Here is a 19,198-nt window from a genome sequence, read left to right on the forward strand (position 1 = left end):
CCTGTGGGTATCACCTCGCTGCCTACCATCGTGCCTGTGGAAGGCACGTCCCGCTGATGCTCCCATCCATTCCCTCCTGTCCCTTTGTCACCTCCTTCATCACCCTCTCTCGGTTTGGGGCCGTCCCTTCACCCGCCCCCCTCCCGCGGCACAGCAGCGTGGTGCCGTGCCCTGTGCCCTGCGCCCTGCGGCAGATCCCAGCTCCTGGCAGCAGGGCGGGGGTCCAGGGGCTCCATCGTGCCTGGGTGGCCCTCGGGGCTGGGACACGGCTCGCGGCCAGCTCAGCTTCCCGGCGAGGGGCCCCGGGCGCCGGCACCCGTGGGTGGGCGTGGGGTGAAACCTGCCAAAGGAGGCAGAAGCACATTGAGATGTTCCCATTCAACAAGAATAATTGTTATCCTAATTACTGCCGTAATTATTGTCCCAAGGGGGAAGCGGAGGGCGAGGAAAGCTCCGTGGGGAGGGGCCAGGAGAGTCGGCTGGGGTTGGGAGGGCGGTGCCGCCCCCCGCCCACGCCCCACCGCCGCTTTTCCTGCCCGTCCTGAGAAGCCCCAGGATGAGGTCGTGGCAGTGTCCCCGCTCGGGACACGGTGACGTGGCCAGTGCTGAGCAGGAGTGGGAGCAAATCCGGAGGGACGTGCCGGAGGCGCAGAGTCAGGGTGGGCAGTGGGAAAAATACCCTTGCACAGGGACTTAGCGGCCACCCTCGGTGGCCCCAGCGCCAAAATCCAAGGGGCTGAATTTTCCTGCTGTTTCCCCGGGGAATCGCAGGTGATCACTGGATGAACGGATTGGGTCTTCCAGAGCAGCCCTGCCTGTCCCTGCACCGGCAGTAGCAGCATGGCCAGGCTGGATGGATGGATCCACACCACGGTGGATGCAGGGACGGTGCCAGAGATGAGGGGGGCTGCTCCCAGGTAGATGTTGAGGTTTCACATGACAGAAAACCACTTCCAGAGGAGGACCTGTGCCGTACCCCCTTGTCCTGCCCCGACACAGGGTAAGCGATGGGCACAGCCGGGAGGGCAGAGCCACCCGCCAGACCTCCTCCATGGGAAAGCAGTGACGGGGTGCCCGGGGAACACCCAGGAATGCAGCACCTCCCAGGAATGCGGCACCCAGCAGGGACAGGGACAGGGACAGGGACAGGGACAGAGGCAGCCTGTGCCATGGGGATGATGTTGCGGCCAGGCAGGAGCGGAGCCGAGGGGCTGAGCAGGAGCGCAGGGAGCCTGGAGGGCACACACACGTGTCCACACCTGGCTGCCACGTGTGCACACACACTCAGACACGTGCAGAGCGAACCCTCCTTCCTCTGCCAGGGACGGGCACTCCCGGAAGGCTCTGTCAGGGAAAGCCCCGGCAGCTCCGGTGCCGTCCTTGCCACACCTTGCAGCGTGCACTGCGGCCATGGAAGGGGCAGAGGCAGCCTGAGCACCGTGTGACGGGAATGTGAGCCCCCGGAGCCGCTGCTGCAGCCCCGCAGTGCCCAGCAGAGCCCCCAGCCCTGTCCCCAGCAGCAGGAGCCGGTGCCCCTGGAGCTTTCCTGTCCCCAGGTGCTGGGCCAGCTGGGCAGCGCCTGGCCAGGAGATGCAGGGCTCAGGGGCCGGTGGCAGCGGGGGGCTGTGGACCGTGTCCGGTCACAGGACGTCCCTCGCGAACCAGCGATTGTTCCCGGAGGCAGAACAATGCCCGGAGAGCTGCCAGGGCACCACGGGCTGCTCCACAGCGCCCGGCCCGGGGAGCCTCCTGCGCTGTTTCACCAGGCCGGCCCCGAGCACGGTCCCCCGGCCCTTTGGTGCTGCCTGCCCCCTTGCTGTCTCCTGCAGCCGGAGGGGCACTGGCTGCTCTTGCCTTGTGGCACAGCGGGGCTCACCTGGGGCTGCACGGAGCAGCAGCACCTTCCTGCCTCCCGCGAGGCTCGTCCAGCCCAGCTGCCCGCGGGAGGGAGGGAGGGAGGGAGGGAGGGGACGGGAAGGTTCACGCTCGGATGGAGCGTGTCAGGTGCTGGGGCATGGGCCAGGTCATGGGCACCAACCTTGTGCCCCAGGAGGATTTAAACCTCTGCCTGTGCCCAGGGAGGCAGCCCCCACACTGCCCATCCACGCCATGAGGCTGCTGTCCCTGCTCCTGCTCCTGGGGCTCTGCTGCCTCTGGGCCCGGCTGGTCTCCCCAGGTGAGTGTGGGTGGGCACAGGTGGGCACAGGTGGGCACAGGTGGCTGTGGGAGCCAATGGAACCATGCTGCAGGAGGATGTGCAGCCATGGGCACAGAGACCACTGTGACTATGGCTGGGAGTGCAGCATCCCACCTGTGCTGTCTCCCCTGCATCTTTGCATGCTGCAGAAATGATGCAACCCCCCCACAGCTCCCTGGGAGAGGTGTCTGGGGTCTCTGGAGCCCTCACCCTCAGGGTCCCACTGTGGGGCTGCCAGATGTGCCCAGTCATGCTACAGAGTGAGGGCCTGAACACGGATTCCTGTCTTTCCCAGAATTCACCTAGCCCCCACCTGGACCTGGACCAAGGACCCAGTCTGTGCAGCCAACCCACACCAGACAGCCAGACAACAGCTGGACAGCTGGACAGCCAGCCATGGAGGGCTCCATCAGCTGCTGGATAATCACCCAGCCTCCCAATCCCACCTCAGCACCCTCAGCTCTGTGCTTGCCATAGGGGTCTCTGTGCCCCCCACCCCCAGTAAACCCAGTCTGATGAACAATGTCTGGCTCCTGCTGCATCTGTCTCCTGGTGAGCCCCCAGCTTCTGAGAGACCATCAGTCCCTGTGGGAGGGATGGGGTCCCTGCTCAAGCTTTGGGAGGAAGCTTGGGGAGCATCAGGGAGCCCCAGACCCTATGGGGAGGTTTCCTCTGGTCCAGAGATGCTCTGTGGGTCCTGGGTGGGAGTGTGCCTGGGGCTGTCTCTGGGGGTCTCCCACAGGGAACAGAAGCATTTTGCTGTGTAGAGGGCCCTGCTGAGCCCACCCTGGGCAGGAGCAGCACCAGAGGGTCCCTGTGCAGGGACAGGGCTGGGGCAGGCACTGACCAAGGACAGCTTGTCACACCCAGCCAGTGGCCACTGTGGGGTTTATTAGGAAAGAGAAGGTCCTGCCCAAGACACCACTGGTGCCCAGGACCAGCCCTGGTAGAGTGAGGCAGAGGAAGAGGTTCCTGCACCCACATTCTGTGGGCTCTCCTCACCTCACACGCTCCTTGTAACCTTCTGGCATCAGTCAACAAGTGTAATCACTGTCACCAGCACCATCACTGTAACCATCATCATCATCAGTGTTAAAGAAAGTTTTGACACCAGGCTCTCATCTCCATCAGATAGATTTATTGGCACAGATCAATCATGAAATCTGGTAGCTGGAGCTGCAGCCTCAAAAGGAGGACCCCAAACAAAGAAATCTCTGGGTAATTTTACCCTTAGAGTGTAAACTCCCCATCCCCCACGTGACAGTCCAGATCAAGAGTCTTGTTAGGCTCTGGGGTCTTCTCACTCTTCCTTTCCTCACTGTTTTGTTACCAAGTGGCTGCCATGGGGTCATTTTCACACCCTCTGAGGTCAGTTTTGGTGGGGGTTTCACTCAGATCTGTGGTCCATGTTACAATATGGTTGTAACAGTTCATACACCATGATCCATGGGCTGTCCACTCCAGCTATTCATTTTTAAGCAACATTTAAGCTACAGCTTTGTCTATTCTAGTATTAATGTTGAGATCGTCAGCCCTGGGTTTCACTATTCTCTTTTACCTACACAACACACCCACTATGGTTCAGATAAAGTTCAACTTGCACCTAACAGGTCCAGCTCCTGATATCAAACAAGCCCTCAGCTACTTTCAAATAATAGAAAATTTTCAGCAGTCACGATCACCACAGTCATCACCACTGTTGTCATCATCATCATCGCCATCATCTGCCTCCCTGTCAGATCCAGGATTCTTTCCCTCCTCAAGCTTCCCTGGCTTCTCCCCCAGCACAGACCTCTCCCAGATGCCTCCAGCTTCCCACCAGCCCCCAGCTCCTCTGCTGTCTCCAGCTTTCCTACAACCTCTAGCTTTTCCCGAGTCACAGTCTGCTTCACATTCTGGGGTTTCTTTCTCTTAATTTGGTTCCTTGCCAGGGGAATTACTATAAACAATCAGCAAGTGTTTACACTCCACTGGGAGTTTGTTAAAGGTATACTGTCTCTTCTCAAGGAAATGCCAATTTTTGTTTTCTCCTCTAATAAGGGGCCTACAAAGGACACATTTTTCATATCCAGTGCTGCCATCCACGGGTGTGTGGCTGCAGAAATCCCATTTTGTGCTGCAGCAGAAGCTGGGTATTGTGGAACATTAGTGATTGTTGAAGCAGGGAGTGCAGGTGCTGCACAGAGCACACACTGCAGCCTCCTGAATTCAGGGGCAGGGCTGGCATTTGAGCCACAGGGCCATGCCCTGCTGGACAGCAGACACCAGGTTTGGCCTTTCAGAACACCAAAACCCAAATGTTTCATTGTGATCTCTAAGTGCACAGCAAGTGGCTGACATACACTTCATGCCAACACGTGCTCTTGCCCAGGGGCTGTGAATTACCCTGGCTGGTTTGGCTTTTGGCACTTGTTCTGTTTACTCCAGTAACTTTACTCTTTGCTGACCAGGCTGAACACCCAACAACATTCTGTTAAAATTGAATCTCGTGCTCCCATGTCTGTTAAAAATTGCATTAATTTTTGTCCAATAGCATCAGAATGTCTGGACCATTATTGTGTCTGCCTTAATAGGATTTCGATTGCCAGATTTCAGTCTGGCCTGGCTTACAGCCATAGGGCTCTTGCAGATCAGTCATCTAAATCAAATCAAATGGGGCTGGTTTGGAGTATAATTTCCCACTCTATCCTAAGGTCCACTGGTTTCTTCTGTTTCTCTAATGAGCCTGGTTTCATATTCAGGGGGATTTGAAGGAAACAAAGAACAATCTCCTCCAGGTTCACTATGGTCAGGGCTACCCCAAATGTTTCCAATCTCATTCTTCAGGGGATAAAAGTTAGTTTTCTAATCTAGACAATGTCAGAGGACATTGTCTATATTAGAAAGGACAGAGAGTTCACATAAATATAACTTCAGTCTTTTCTTCTGACTTTTTTTTTCTTTTCTTCCTGTAGCTTTTCTTCCTGTTTATGCAGCTTCTCAATTTTCAAAGACAATAATACAGCTTCTTTCCAACCTTCTATTTCTCTCTCAGATCTTGTTTCTCTGTGCTATAGTTTTTCCTGTCCTAACAGGCAGCTTCTGTGCAAGTGTCTAATATCTTACAAAAAATTCCTTTGCTCTTTTCATCTTTTATACAGTCCCTGGCCACCTTTAGCTTTTCTTCCACAGCTTTCCAATCCTGCCAGTTTTCATTATGTGGAGCACAATTTTGAAAGAAAATCATTGAACACATTGCTCTGCCTTTTCCCTCAGCCTTGGCATGTCAGTAGCCCACAACACTAAATCTCCTGTAATGCAGGGTCAATGGATATAAATTAAAACAATTGCTGGCTGCCCATTGATAACAGGACTCACATAATTTGTCCAGATTGGAGTGGGGCAGTTGCAGGTGAAGTAGCAGTGAGCATAGAAAGCAAAGCAACAGGAACAGACAGTGGAAAATCCTTTTCAGTGGGCATACAGAGAGGAGCAGGGTCTGGGCTAGAATTTACCTCAGGATATCATGTACCAACCCCACTCCTGAGATGCTGCTTTTCCCAAGCTCAGTTATCCCATCCATATCAATCTGCCCTGTGTACCAGTCCTGTACCATGTGTTGAAGGCAAATCAAAACAGTCTCTTTGAAACCCCCTGTGTGGGCCACACTTCTGCAGGTTTTGCCCCAGCATGTCAAGTAATATATGGCCATTCCTCCTGCCATAAAATCACTGTGAGTTTCAGGGATCACTTAGCAATGCCAACTATCTTCCCCCTGTTCTGTAGTGCCTCAGCTAAGGGCATCCCCTTCTTTATGAGGTACATAGCTCATCTTTCCCAAAACCCACAAAACTCAAACTTGTAGAAGGTAGGACTTGAACCTCCTTTAGAGATTTGACACTTCCTTACTCAGAGTTCCTGGGTGAAACCATCCACTGCTGCAAATTTGGATATCTGGTGCTTGGAAGAAAATGGGCAAGTGAACAAGTGCCCTGCTTGAGTTGCCAAGCTGGTAAAGAAATTTCTGACACTAAGCTCTCATACTCACTAGATACATTTATTGGCACAGATCAAGCATGAAATTTGGTAGCCTGAGCTGGATGCCACAAAAGAGGAACTCAAAAATCTCTGAAAATCCCAGGGCAATTACATCCTTACAATCTAAAATCTCCACCCCCCATAATAAGAATCATTTTCATTGCTATTGGGGTGATCATATTCATTGTAATTGGAGTCATCATCTTCACTGCTATTGGAACTGTCATTGTAGATGTCATCATCATCATCTTCATTGCTATTGGAATTTTCATCACTGATGCCATCATCATCATCATCTTCATTGCTATTGGAATTTTCATCATTGATGAGATCACCAGCATCACCATTGCCATCATCACCATCATCACTGTCATCACCACTGTCATTGTCCTTGCCATCAGAAAGGTCATTTTTAACACCATCATCACCATCTTCATTGCTATTGGAATTGTCACTGTTGACACCATCACCACTGTCATTGCCACCATTACCATTGTCATTGTCCTTGCCACCAAAAAGGCCATTTTTATCACCATCATCACCATCTTCTTTGCCATTGGAACTGTCACTGTTGACACCATGATTGTGATCATCATGACCATCACTGTCGTTGCCACCGTGATCACGATCATTGCAATCACAAAGCTGATTTTTATTGCCATCATCACCAGTTTCACTGCTATTGGACTCACCAGTTTCACGGCTACTGGAGTCACCCATTTCATTTCTATTGGAGCTGTTTCTGTCATTGTCAGGCACCGTGCTGAGCTCTCTCTCAGGCTCAAGGCTCAGGGTGCTTCCCAGCTGCCCTGGTGGTGGCCATCCAGCTGGAGCTACTCCATGGAACTCTGTAGGAGAGCAGAAAGCAGCAGCATCAGCCCCAGCATGCTGCCCTTCCATCCATGCTCCCACCCAGCAGCCCAGTTAACCATGATGCTGTGCTGTCTTCTCCTCTGCAGCTTTTCCTGGTGGGTTTTCAGGGCTCTGCCTCACCCCTGCTGCCCTCAAGGCTGAGGCAACTCCCCATGCTGGTGCCTTCCAGCTCATGGCAGTGTCATGGTGGGGCTGGTGCCTGGGGGTCTCTCCTGGGCACCTCTGCCCTGGGGCCAGCAGGGAGAGGTGGCACTGTGCAGAGTTCACTGTGACACAGCAGTGAATGCCACATGGCCCAGGCTCATCCCACCCCACTGCCCCCCGTGCCTCCCTTTGCCCTCACAAGGCAGCAACCTGGCGCCTGCCAGCACCTGCAAAACACCTGTGATTCTATGAAAATAAGGAAAAAACATTCTTAAATATTCCTCCCACCCACCCGTACTTGCCTGCAATGGGTGCTGCCTGCAGCTGTGCCCACAGGGTGAGGAGCCCCAGCAGGAGGATGCTCGGTGCCATGCTGATGGTGTCTGTGTCCAGGGCTCTGCCAACCTGCAATTTAAAGGGGCTTGCAGGCAGCCCGGGTGAAGGAATGGGAGGAGGCAGGCCACAGGTGACTTCAGGAACCTCCCACATTTCCCTCTAATTCTGTTTACCGAAGAGCCACTGCAGCTCCACCCTCAGCCAAGGCAGGAGCAGGATCCAGACTTGGCCGCACTCCAAGGAGGACAGCACAAGGACTGACGGACAGAAGGGGGATCCAGGAGCGCACAGAGGCAGATTCTTCAGTGCTGCTCTCAACAGGAATCCCCATGATGACCTTTATCAACAGCAGTGACCCCAGCACCAGGCTCTGCCCCAGTGCTGGGCTCTGCTGCAGGCAGGAGCCTGTCCTGGCCCTGCCATCCCAGATGGAACAGGATCAGGGCAAGAGCACCTGCCAGCAGCACCAGCAGCTCTCTCCTTCCACATGCAAAATGCCCTCCATTCAAGGCTCCTGTTTCACACGTGGAGATTCTTTGCAGATTTTTGTAGGTCAAATATTCAAGGCTTCATTTGAGCACCTGTCTCTGAACTATCCCATTCCTGAGCAGAGTGCTCCAGCTCTTGCAGAGTTCCTACTGTCAGTTGCCAGGTTTAGGCACACAAATGAGCTCAAAGTCTCCTGAGCAAGTTAATGCTGTCCCCAGACCCATGGTCCTCCCCAGGACCCCCGTTATCACAGGACAGCCCACACAGCTCAGCACACTCTAGGCAAAGTCAGAGCTCAGTGTGTCTTTTCCCCCAGACCAACCAGACCCCATCAACGTGGCCTCCATGCAGCTTTTGGGAACTCCTGAACATGAATTGCAGGATTTAGTGTCCATGCATGAGAGCCCTATTAATTTACACACAAGCATTCAATAACCACATGAATTTGCAATGGGAGTGCACAGTTACTGCATGCACAAACTCCAAATTAGTTACTGTCCAACGAACATCTGCTCCAATGAAACAGGGCTGCACTAAAATAGACCTCTCTGGAGGAAAAGGGGACTTCAAGCATGAGAGCTCACCCAAGCTGAGGAGAGCACAGGAACCTGTCTGCAAACTGCCAGCCACACTGCTGGCCTTCACCAGAGACCCACAGTCAGAGTAAATGAAAATTAGATGCACTGCCACACTCCCTCCCCTTTCCTCTGCGTGTGATCTCACGGTAAAGACATATTTAATGTGTTGAGACACCAGATTAAGCTTAATTAAGATCCAATTCTGTGAGTGCTAACCCATTTAAACCAAGTTATTCTCCAGTCATCCAGAAGTGCAAGTTGGAATCTAATTTTCCAATTTTTTACTTCTCTATTTAATTATTTCTTTCTGAATTACACACAAAGCAATGTGCAATGAATAGGGTAGGAGAACTTAAGGACTGGTCTGCCCAGGACACATCAGCACCAAGCACAAATGGGTTGGAGTTTCTGGATAATAGACAAAGTTTAAATTTGCAACTGTGGGATGAATGAAATTAATTGGTTTGAGATTGACATTATTACTACAACTCTAAGCTGGAACTTGACAGGAGGGCTGGAAAAGCAAAGTCATGCTCAAAGAGCTTTCCACCAACATCACATCAAGACAATGCAGGGCCAGTGCAAGGGAAGGAGCACAGCTCTGCACAAACCTCCACCAATCTGTGTGGGAAGAGGGCTCATGGCAAGAAAAATGCTTTAAGTACAGGTTGATCCTTCTCCTCCTGCTGTGACTCAAGGTGGATGCAATTCCTCCCCGAACCACCCATGTCCATGGGATGTGGTGCTCCACACCTGCAGCCGCCTGGCGGAACCCGCCCGGCCCAGTGCTTATCACGGGTTCCTGTGGCTGCTAATCACCCCTGAGCTGGGCACCCCGGGGCAGGCACTGCTGGCCAGCCCGTGTCAGCAGCACCAGCTCCCTTCCACGCACCTGGAAAACCACCTGGAACAACCTGAGGGATGGCAGGGCTCCTTCCAACCTCAGGAGTGCCACGACAGAGAGCTCAGCGCTGCTGCTGTCCCTGTGCTCGCCTGGTGGTGCCTCCTTTTGGGAGCAACACCTTGATTCTGGCACATTTCTGTTTCAGCAGACCATAATCCTGGATAACATTTAGGGAGCTAATGGGGGAGAATGTCTGACAAGCAAATTGCTCTGATGAAATAAACACCTGGGGATACTGAGGGTCACGGGGACTTGTCCAAAGTCTCCCTGAGAATCAAGCAGGAACATGGGCAACCTCAGCTGTGAACCAGGTGTTCATGTCTGGCAGACATGCACCTACCACACAGATCCATGGAAAAATTACCATTAAAAACCGGGGCCTGGAGGAGACCCAAATAAGGCACCACATCAGTTAGATTTAGGTGATCCCTGAGAGATGTTGTTCTGAAACGTTCTTGAAAAGGTATCCCTGCAAAAAACAGCAACTCTGTCATTGAGAATTTATTCCAGGATTTAAGTCTTCTTCCAGGCTTCCATGGGAGCCCAGTGTGGTCACTGCAGAGCCAACAGCTACAGCAGGAGAGTCACACTGAGGGGACACAGGCACAGGCTGCAGTGACAGGTGCTGAGAAACAGCAGCACAACATCCTCTGGAGGCACCGACACAGCCCCCAAGCATTGGTCACAGAACCACAGAATGGTTTAGGTTGGAAAAGACCTCTGAGATCATCGAATCCAACCTTTGACTGATCGCCACCCTGCCAATTAGATCGTGGCTCCAAGTGCCACGTGCACTCATCCCTTGAAACAAATGAAACGAGACTGAGCATCTGGCAAAGCTGGTGGGAAGGAGATGCCACTTTCCCCTCGGCTGGGCTCAGGGCTGCCCCACTGGCACAGAGGACAGGGACAGCACTTGGAGGTGGCTGCTGGAGCACACCCCTGCTCTGCACAGCGAGACCCACCCTGAGCTCTGGCAAATCCCCTGTGCTTGGTTTCTCCCACTGAATCATCTTGGAATGAGGAAGAACGTTACCAGCAAAACGGTAAATGTTTTATCAGTGCAAATTGTTACCCAGCTGATTCAACAGAAAAGCTTCTCTTTGGCCACAACATGGGGTAAGATTATCTGGAAAACGACAGAAAAGTTGTTTTGACTATTCTGCACACATTATACAAGATGAGGAAATGCTTTGGGATGTTTGCTCAGAGAGGCAATGAGAATCCAGAAAGAGGAATTATACGAGCAAACACAGAGATCATGAAAGACTGCCATTCACACTCCAGCAGCAGGTACTCGGCTCTCAGGGCCAGGGCCCGCGTGTGTCCAGCTCCAGGTCCTGCTCTGGGGGGGACAGGGTGAGTTTAAGGCACTCGGGATGCCGTGCCTCGCCCTCCGGCACTGCTCTGGGGGGGACAGGGTGAGTTTAGGGGATTCGGCATGCCGTGCCTCGCCCTCCGGCACTGCTCAGCCCCGGGGAGGGCGGGGCGGGGACACCGGCGGCAGTGACACCGTCCAGCGCCCCGGCGGCACCTCCCGGGCGGGCACGCTGTGAGCCCGGGCTCCGTGAGCACACCCGGGTGTCCCCCCGGGCCGGCCCGCTCCCGCCCGGGCCCGGCCCCATTGCCCCGGTTCCGCGTCACATCCGTCGGGGCCCGATGATGCAGGCGCGGGATCCCCGCGCATCCGGTCCCCGGCCCCGCTGCCGGCAGCGCGGCCATGGGCGCCGCCCGCGATGCGGAGCAGCAGCCGGGGCCGCCGGGCGAGGAGGGCCCGGGCGATGCCGAGGAGCAGCTGGTCAGCACGGTGAGGAGGGGGCCGGGCCGGGCCGGTGTGGGGGGCGGCGGGGCCGCGGCTGACCCGCTGCTGTGTGTCCCGCAGAGTCCCTGGAACATCATGATCAAGCACCGGCAGGTGCAGCGGCGCGGGCGGCGCTCCCAGATGACCACCAGGTACGGCGGGGCCGGGATGGGCGGCCGGGGCGCGGGGGGGATGCAGGGGAAGGGTGGAACCGCAGGGCCGGGATGGGCGGCCGGGGCACGGGGGGATGCAGGGGAAGGGTGGAACCGCAGGGCCGGGATGGGCGGCCAGGGCACGGGGGATGCAGGGGAAGGGTGGAACCGCAGGGCCGGGATGGGCGTCCAGGGCACGGGGGATGCAGGGGAAGGGTGGAGCTGCGGGATGAGCACCGGGCACAGGGAGGATCGGGTTAGACCGGGCCGGGCAGGGGGTTCCACGCCGCCCTCCTGAGCCCTCCACCCGCAGCTTCACGGACCCGAGCGTGTCCATGGACCTGCTGCGCGCTGTGCTGCAGCCCAGCATCAACGAGGAGATCCAGGGCATCTTCAACAAGTACATGAAGGTGAGCGCTGGGACAGGTGGGCAGCAGCCTGAAGGTGCTGGGGACAGCTCGGCTGCCACCGAGGCCATCGCGCCTGGCTGTGGGAGGTGAGCTGGCGCTGCACAGGCTATCACCCTCTCCTGCCTTTTCCTCTCCAGTTTTTCCAGACAGCAGCCATCAACGTGCGTGATAACGTTGGGGAGGAGGTGGACCCAGAGCAGCTCATCCAGGAGACCTGTAGGAGCTGCCTGGAGCAGGTGGGTGCTGGTGAAGTGTTTCTTGGGTGCCCAGCCAAGCAAAGCAGCCTAGCTAGAATGTGTCCCTCGTAACAGCTTTGCTGTCACTCTGAGGGGACACCCACAGCTGTTGTGTGGCTGCTGTTGGGATTCATTCTCACTGGGAAGCAGGGAGCAGTCAGGGCTGGGCAGAACATGCTGCTTCTTGTCACTGCTGCTGTAGGAACATGACACATGCTGGAGGCCCACAGAAACTGGCTCCCAGCACCTGTCAGAGGGTCCTGGCAGGGTAGGGCAGGGATTTTCCTTTCACGTCTTGCTTAGCTGCCAGTTCACCAGAATTTATCATGCTCAGATTGTGCTTTTGCATCTGCCTGTCTGTGGAAGCATGGCCTGGTAGCAGTCCAAACGCAAAGCAGGGCTTTTAGGCAGATAGGTAGAGGTGGGCATTGCTTATGGGGCCCTCTCTGAGCCCAGAATCCGTGAAACCTTCTTTGTCTTCCTGCAGGCCAAACTGTTGTTCTCCGATGGCAAAAAGGTGGTTCCCAGGTTGCCCCATGAGCAGGCAGTGCCAAAGGTAATTGTTGTGATTGTACACAGAGGTTTAAATGACCTGTGAGAGCTGGGAGAAGAGTTGGGATCACTTTGTTCTCTGTCTTTTCTTGGCTGCCAGTGCAGTAGTGCAGAGGCAGAGTGGGGGATGTTTGGCTTGAAGGGAATGCAGGGCAAGGAGAATCCCAGGTGTGGGTGCTGCTTGCTGCAGTTCAGTGCTGCTCATGATGGGCTGGGGTCAGTGTTCACCTGGCCAGGTAGGGAGAAGAGCCCTGCTCATCCCACTGCCCTTCCTCTTCCAGCGTGCCCGACAGATGGATGAGGAGCTGAGCCGTCGAGGGAGCCCCATTCCAAAAAAGGTACAATGGTTTCCCCACAAGAGATTTTATTTTTGGGGAGCCTGGCCCTCGTTCCTGGCCATTCCCACAGTGAGAGTGCAGGGAGGTGCACAGGCAGCTTTTTTGAGGCATTGGAGGTGCTCATTCTGGTAGTGTTTTTGCCTGTGACAAAAGAAGCAGCTTCCCTGGGAGAGGGAGGGTTGCTGAGAGGGTTCCCTGAGGCAGCACAGCTGGGTCTCAGAAGGGTTTTTTCCATGCAGAGGAAGGGGCGGCCTCCAGGACAGAGCCTGTCAAATGACCGTGGAGTCTCAGGCATGGCAGCGTGAGTACAAACCCCAAGCCACAGCCCCTGTTTGGGGAGGGCAGGGGGAATGAGGCTGCCTGTGGGGAACACAGAAACCCCACAGACTCATCTCCTGCAGAGGGGTGATGGGAGTTCTTCTGCGTGTGGGCAAAAGCAGGGCTAGGTTGAGGTGTTCTCCTCAGGAGGCAAAGACCTTAGAAGGAGGGATTTCAAACAGGCCCAAAGGGGTGAAAAGGTCCAGATGGATCATCCAGAGTGAGTGGTGAGACATGGGGGTGGTGGGATCTGGGCAACCAGGAGAGGGGAATGTGCAGCAAAGCTGAGGGTCTGAAGCTGGGCGATGTGAGGGAATGGAGGGTGTGAAAAACAGTGGATCTGGAAGGGCTTGGGCTCAGTCCCTGCTGCTGGTGGTGACTAAGCTGATCCCACTGGGACTCATTCTTACTGTGTTTTCCTTCCCCTCAGGTGGAAGCTCAAAGTCTCTGAGACTGTGAAAAGGGATGGACCAAAGGTATTAGCTGTCCGACCCTGCTGGGCTCCCTCTCTCCTCCCCTTTGCTCCTGCAGCTGCAGGAGCTGCAGGAGCACAGGACAGCGGGGCTGTGCTGTGCCCTCACGGGGCCCTGGGCAGGGCTGGAGCAAGAAGAGGAAGCGAAGTGCCCGGAGGCCCTTGCTGGTCTCCCCAGGCACTGTAACCTGTATCCCTGCGGTGTGGTGCCGCTGGGGGAGCCCTGAGGAGACCGGGAGTAGCCAGGAGAATCCCACAAGTGTTTCCCACGAGGGAAACTGCTTAGATCAGCCCAGATGGAATGTAACGTCCCTCCCCTGCGGAAGGCTGGAGGTCATTGGCCAGCTCCCTCCCTCCCAGTCTGGAGGCAGCTCCAAGGTTCCCTGTCAGAGAGCCGAGGCTTGTGGAGCATGGCCAGCAGCAACTTCATTTCTAATGTTGCCCCTTTTCCAATTGCTCTGTAGTGGGATCCATCCCGACTGACTGAAACCACAACCTTTGTGCTGGGATCTCGAGCAAACAAGTAAGGAACGGCCCTGTCGATGGAGGGTGGTGTCCCCAGGCAGGAGCCCCTGACACTCCTCCCGTCACTTCGCTTCTCTGCCTCAGTAGAAAGGCCTTGGGGAGGAGAGGGGTGTCCCTGTGCCAGCGCAGCTGCCCCCCCCACACCCCTAACACCCCTCGTGTTCCTATTGCAGAGCTCTCGGGATGGGAGGAACAAGAGGGCGACTCTACATCAAGCATCCCCACCTCTTTAAGGTCAGGTGCCACAGCCAGATGGTTTCCCATGGGAATTAGGAGTGTGTGCTTCAGCTCCCTTGTTTACCTCCTCCCCCATGCCCTTGTTTGTTGTCTTAGAGCACATTCCCAAGGTTTGGCCAGCACGCAACATGAGCCAGTGGTGTCGTGTGCCTGCCCAGGCGGCGGGATTGGCAGAGCCAGGGCTGGGGCTGGAGCAGGGCAGAGCAGAGCGGGGGCAGTGTCCTGCAGGAGGAGGGGCTTTCAGGGGAGGGTCTGTCCCTCGTTCTCAGCTCGGTCCTTGGTGCTTTATTGCAGTACGCAGCCGACCCGCAGGATAAGCACTGGCTGACAGAGCAGCAGCACATGAGGGCCATTGGGGGCAAGATGGTGAGTACAGCCAGCGCAGGGCCCGCCGCAGGGGCGGGGACACTGCGCTGCCGAGGTCTGTGCCCTGCCCACAGCACTGGGGCATGGCCAGGAGGCACAGCTGGCTCCCACAGGCACAGCAGTGGCTGGAGGGTGGCCCTGCCCTGGCTGCCCCTCGCAGGCACCCTGAGATGTCCCCCCCTTGTGCCACAGGCCTACCTCCTCATTGAAGAGGACATTCGGGATTTGGCCGCCAGTGAGGATTACAGGTGAGGAGCAAAGAAGAAACTCTGACAGTGCTGCTGGGCCTGGGGCTGCTTCCTGGGGGGCCCCACGAAGTCCCTCCTCACTGCTGCAATGCAAGGGTGTCCTGTGCTGGAGGGGCTCTCTGTGTGATGGCTGTGGGGCTTGGTTATGGTTGGAGTTTGGTGCCCAGGGGACCATGTTGGTGACAAAGATGTGGACTTGGTATTGGTTGGGGGTCCATGGTGGGTTTGGTTGCAGTGCTGACATCCATGGCGGGTTTGGTGGGTCTGGGCTTGGTACTGATGTGTGCCAGGGGACATGGTGGGTTTGGGGTCAGCAGTGGGTGCTGGAGTCCCTTCATTTCCCCCTCGTTCCTCCCCAGGGACTCGGTTGATCTGCGGCTGGAAGAGCTGAAGCCTTTCATTCCACCAGCCTGGATGACTGAGAAGATGCAGAAGCACATGGAGACGCTTCGCCGCGGGGGGGAGGTGCCGCCCCCCGAGGACCCCCCCGAACCCTGATGCCCCCCAATAAAGCCGCTTCGTTCCCACCTCGCCGCTTCCTGGCACCGGTTACCGAGCACCGGGCTCTGCCCGGGGAGGGGCCTGCGGGCTCGGTTCCGCCCCCGCGAGGCAGCGACCAATCACAGCGCGGTGCGTCACGGGCCAGCTGTCAATCAGCGCCCGCTGGCCGTTACCGTGGGAGCTGCATCCTCGGCGGGCGGTGATTGGCCGGCTCGAATGGGGCTGCGCGCTAATTGGTGGAGGGGCCGCACGCGGAAATATTCAAACGGAGCGCGGGAGCGGGCGGGGCCGCGCGGGACGAGCGTACCGGAGTGTCCGGGACCGGAGCTGCGACCGCGACCAAGTTCTCCTGCACCGGAGAGGGGTTCGGACCCAGCCGCTCCTGCACCGACAAAGGGGTCGGGACCGAGCCGCTCCTGAATCGAAGAGCGTCTGGAACGGGGGTTGGGGTCGGGCCGCCGCCGCCGCACGGGAGAGCCCCAAGCACCGCCGTTCGGCACGGGGCAGCCCCGCTAGGGGAGCCCTGACCGCCGCTCGGCACCGGCAGAACCGCAGAGGGCCCGAGTCCTGCCCCGAGCGGGACTGCGGCAGGAAGGGAAGGAGCCAGCGGAGCCCGGTGCGGCGCCGCCAGGGAGCGGGAGCCGCGTCCAGCCCGTGACCCGCCGGCAGCGGCGGCCGGTGCCGGCGTGCTGGTCCGTGTCCCGGGAGCCGCTATGGCCTCACAGAACGCCGACCCCGCCGCCGTGTCCAGCGCGGCCGCCCGCAAAGCGGCTGAGACCGGAGCCACGGCGGCCCGCGGAGCCGTGGGCAAGAGGTGAGCGGGGCCGGGACCGGGGCTGAGGGCGGGGGCTGCCCCGGTGAGCCGGCCGGTAACGTGCGCTTTCTCCGCAGGCTGCAGCAAGAACTGATGGCGTTGATGGTGAGTGGGACCCCGGGGCCGAGTCGGGATTTGGGGATCCTGGGACCAAGCCGGGGGTTGGGGGTCCCAAAGGCACCTGGGGCTGAACTGGGATGGGGGGTGTCCGGGGCCGCCCTAACACGCTGCCTCCGCAGATGTCCGGTGACAAAGGCATCTCTGCCTTCCCCGAGTCCGACAACCTGTTCAAGTGGATCGGGACCATTGACGGCGCCGCCGGGACGGTGAGAGGCGAGATCCCGGTCTGGGGGGCCTGACCGTGCCCCACTTTCCTCCCTTCAGCTGAGGGTGGCCCCAGCCCTCCCCTGCCCCTGTTTCTCTTTTTCCCCGAGGCTTCCCCGCACCTCTGGGGCTCCAGCCCCCCCTGACTCCTGTGCCATTGACTCCCACCCCCAGGCCTACGAGGAGCTGCGGTACAAGCTGTCGCTGGAGTTCCCCAGCGGGTACCCCTACACAGCACCCACCGTGCGGTTCCTGACCCCCTGCTACCACCCCAACGTCGACACCCAGGGCAACATCTGCCTCGACATCCTCAAGGAGAAGTGGTCAGCGCTGTATGATGTCCGCACCATCCTGCTCTCCATACAGAGCCTGCTGGCAGGTGGGTCTCGTGGACAAGCTGCTATGGAGTGCTGGGGGAAGGGATGGTGGTGGTGGTGGGGCTGTCCTACCCAGATCAGGGCTCAGGGGTGTCCAGGTCACCTCCCACCAGCTGACCCAGCCACTGTTTGCAGAGCCAAACATCGAGAGCCCTCTGAACACACATGCAGCCGAGCTCTGGAAGAACCAAGTCGGTGAGTGCCTGAAGTAGAACCCTCCTGCTCCTTCCCCAGCGGGATGGGCAGCAGCACATCCCCCAGTGCCTGTCTGGCCCCACAGCTGCCCTGGCCACTGCCTCAGGTGGTGTCATGTTCCCCCTCTCTCCTCAGCCTACAAGAAGTATGTGCGGGAGACGTACAACAAGCAGACCAAGAGCCAGGAGACCTGACCGTCACCACGGCCCCTCAGCCCAGCCCCTCCCTCCCTCCCGGCCGTCCCCCGCCTTCTGTATCATAGGCTGTTTTTAAATTAATGTCGCAGTCCAAGCCACGGTTAATGTATAAATAAATGCAGGTTTATAACTTCTGCAGGGGATTCTGTGGCAGCTCTGGCACACCCAGAGTGCCCAGAGGCCCCTCTGCAAGTGTGGGCAGGAAGGGTGGAAGGGATACAGACCCCTGTGGGGTAACAGGAGTTTATAAATCTTTGGGGACCTGGAGTGATCCCATTTTGTGTACAGGGTGGGAGCAGCTCTCACCATCACCTGCAAAGGCAGAGGTTGAGGACTGTAGGGGTACCTCTGTCCCCTGCTCTGTGACAGGGGTGCCACCTCTCCTGCCCCCCTAGCTCACAGCACCCCACAGCAGTGCCCAGCACAGGCGCCTCCCCAGGCCGCTCTCTCTGCGGTGCCGCTTGTCTCTGCCGGCTGTGTGGTCTCCGTGGCTTCCACTGTCCATGGTGGAATGTTGGCTCCGCTCTCCATCACTGCCAGCGTGGCCCTCACCTGCTCGATCTCCTCCTCCAAGCTCTGGGTGGTCGGGGGCTGCGTGGGACCCCCTCCTCTCCGGCTGGGCAGCCCCCAGCCCCCCAGCCCAGTGTGCAGCGGGGCAACACCGCCCCCTTGCACGGAGAAGAGCTGGCAGAGGTGCTGGGCTCTGTGCAGGTCCTGCAGGAAGAGCTCCAGGGCAGAGAGGAAGAGCACCCAGAGCCGCTCCAGCTCCTGCCGCTCCCGAGGGCTGGCCGGGCCCTGCCGCAGCCCCGCCAGCAGCGTCCGCCGCAGCCCTGTGGGATCAGCGTGTGAGCTGGGGCCAGGCAGCGTGGGTGCAGAGGCTCCCGTGGCTGCTGCCCGGTACAGCAGTGCCCTCCTTACCCATGCTGAGCTCACAGGCCTCTGCGCTCCTCCTGCGTCGCTCCTCTAGCAGCCGGGGGCCGTCCCCGCTCCCCCCGAGCTGCAGCACCAGCTGCCGGTGTCCGGCCGTGGCCTTGCAGAGGGCAGCCTGGGCTGTGGCACACGTTCCCACTGCCCCCCGCCCACGGCACGCATCCCTTCTGCCTGGTGCCATCACAGCCCGTGACAACAGGGCAGGGGCAGGATGGCCACGGTGGCTGCTGGCTCTGCTCTGTGCCGCTGCGCTGTGCTGTGACCCGCTCTGAGCTGTGTTTTGGTTCGGTGGTCCCACCCACCCTGGCTGGGGACTGCACCCCGCCTCATCCCCCTGCTGTGCTCCACCCCTGCTGGTCCCCAGGGAGCTGTGATTTCCAGCAGGCTGGCACAGCCTCTTCACAGAGGGATGCAGACACAAGTGTCACCTTTCCTCTGTAGGGAAGGGGCTCCTCCTGCCCTTCCACCTTATAGCCAGGTATTCTGGGTGGGAGATGTGAGGCGGGCAGTGGTGGCTCTCTAGAACCCCTGTGGTCCCACAGCCCTGCCCCGGAGCAGGAGCCTCGGGGCCAGGCTCAGTCTCTGGCGTGTGAACGAGCTGCTCTGCACGGAAACTCTGAGCTCAGCGCTGGCGCCTGCCCAGGAGGCCGTGGGAACCACAACTCTG

At 57.8% G+C, this 19,198-nt stretch overlaps 3 protein-coding genes across 3 annotated transcripts; 2 read left to right on the plus strand and 1 right to left on the minus strand.

The window, feature by feature from the left end:
* The first annotated feature begins 11,222 nt into the window (after window positions 1-11,222).
* On the plus strand, window positions 11,223-15,810 carry DNTTIP1 (deoxynucleotidyltransferase terminal interacting protein 1). Its single transcript, XM_030963386.1, has 13 exons — window positions 11,223-11,345; window positions 11,421-11,491; window positions 11,805-11,901; window positions 12,039-12,137; window positions 12,625-12,693; window positions 12,971-13,027; window positions 13,267-13,328; window positions 13,776-13,821; window positions 14,282-14,340; window positions 14,516-14,576; window positions 14,874-14,945; window positions 15,138-15,193; window positions 15,553-15,810. The coding sequence occupies exons 1-13, from the start codon at window positions 11,259-11,261 to the stop codon at window positions 15,689-15,691; spliced, it is 975 nt and encodes a 324-aa protein (XP_030819246.1). The 5' UTR covers window positions 11,223-11,258; the 3' UTR covers window positions 15,692-15,810.
* Window positions 15,811-16,371: 561 nt separating this feature from the next.
* UBE2C (ubiquitin conjugating enzyme E2 C) lies at window positions 16,372-17,847 on the plus strand. Its single transcript, XM_030963388.1, has 6 exons — window positions 16,372-16,508; window positions 16,586-16,613; window positions 16,748-16,834; window positions 17,007-17,211; window positions 17,345-17,404; window positions 17,540-17,847. Exons 1-6 carry the CDS (start codon window positions 16,408-16,410, stop codon window positions 17,596-17,598), a joined length of 540 nt encoding a protein of 179 aa, XP_030819248.1. The 5' UTR covers window positions 16,372-16,407; the 3' UTR covers window positions 17,599-17,847.
* Window positions 17,673-18,853, minus strand: LOC115912047 (regulator of G-protein signaling 9-binding protein-like). The gene is made up of 2 exons (XM_030963387.1): window positions 18,520-18,853; window positions 17,673-18,431 (listed from the first exon to the last, which is right to left on the minus strand). Exons 1-2 carry the CDS (start codon window positions 18,710-18,712, stop codon window positions 17,998-18,000), a joined length of 627 nt encoding a protein of 208 aa, XP_030819247.1. The 5' UTR covers window positions 18,713-18,853; the 3' UTR covers window positions 17,673-17,997.
* Window positions 18,854-19,198: the final 345 nt, after the last annotated feature.

This window comes from Camarhynchus parvulus, chromosome 20 (assembly GCF_901933205.1).
Source record: "Camarhynchus parvulus chromosome 20, STF_HiC, whole genome shotgun sequence".
NCBI classification, from domain to species: Eukaryota; Metazoa; Chordata; class Aves; order Passeriformes; family Thraupidae; genus Camarhynchus; species Camarhynchus parvulus.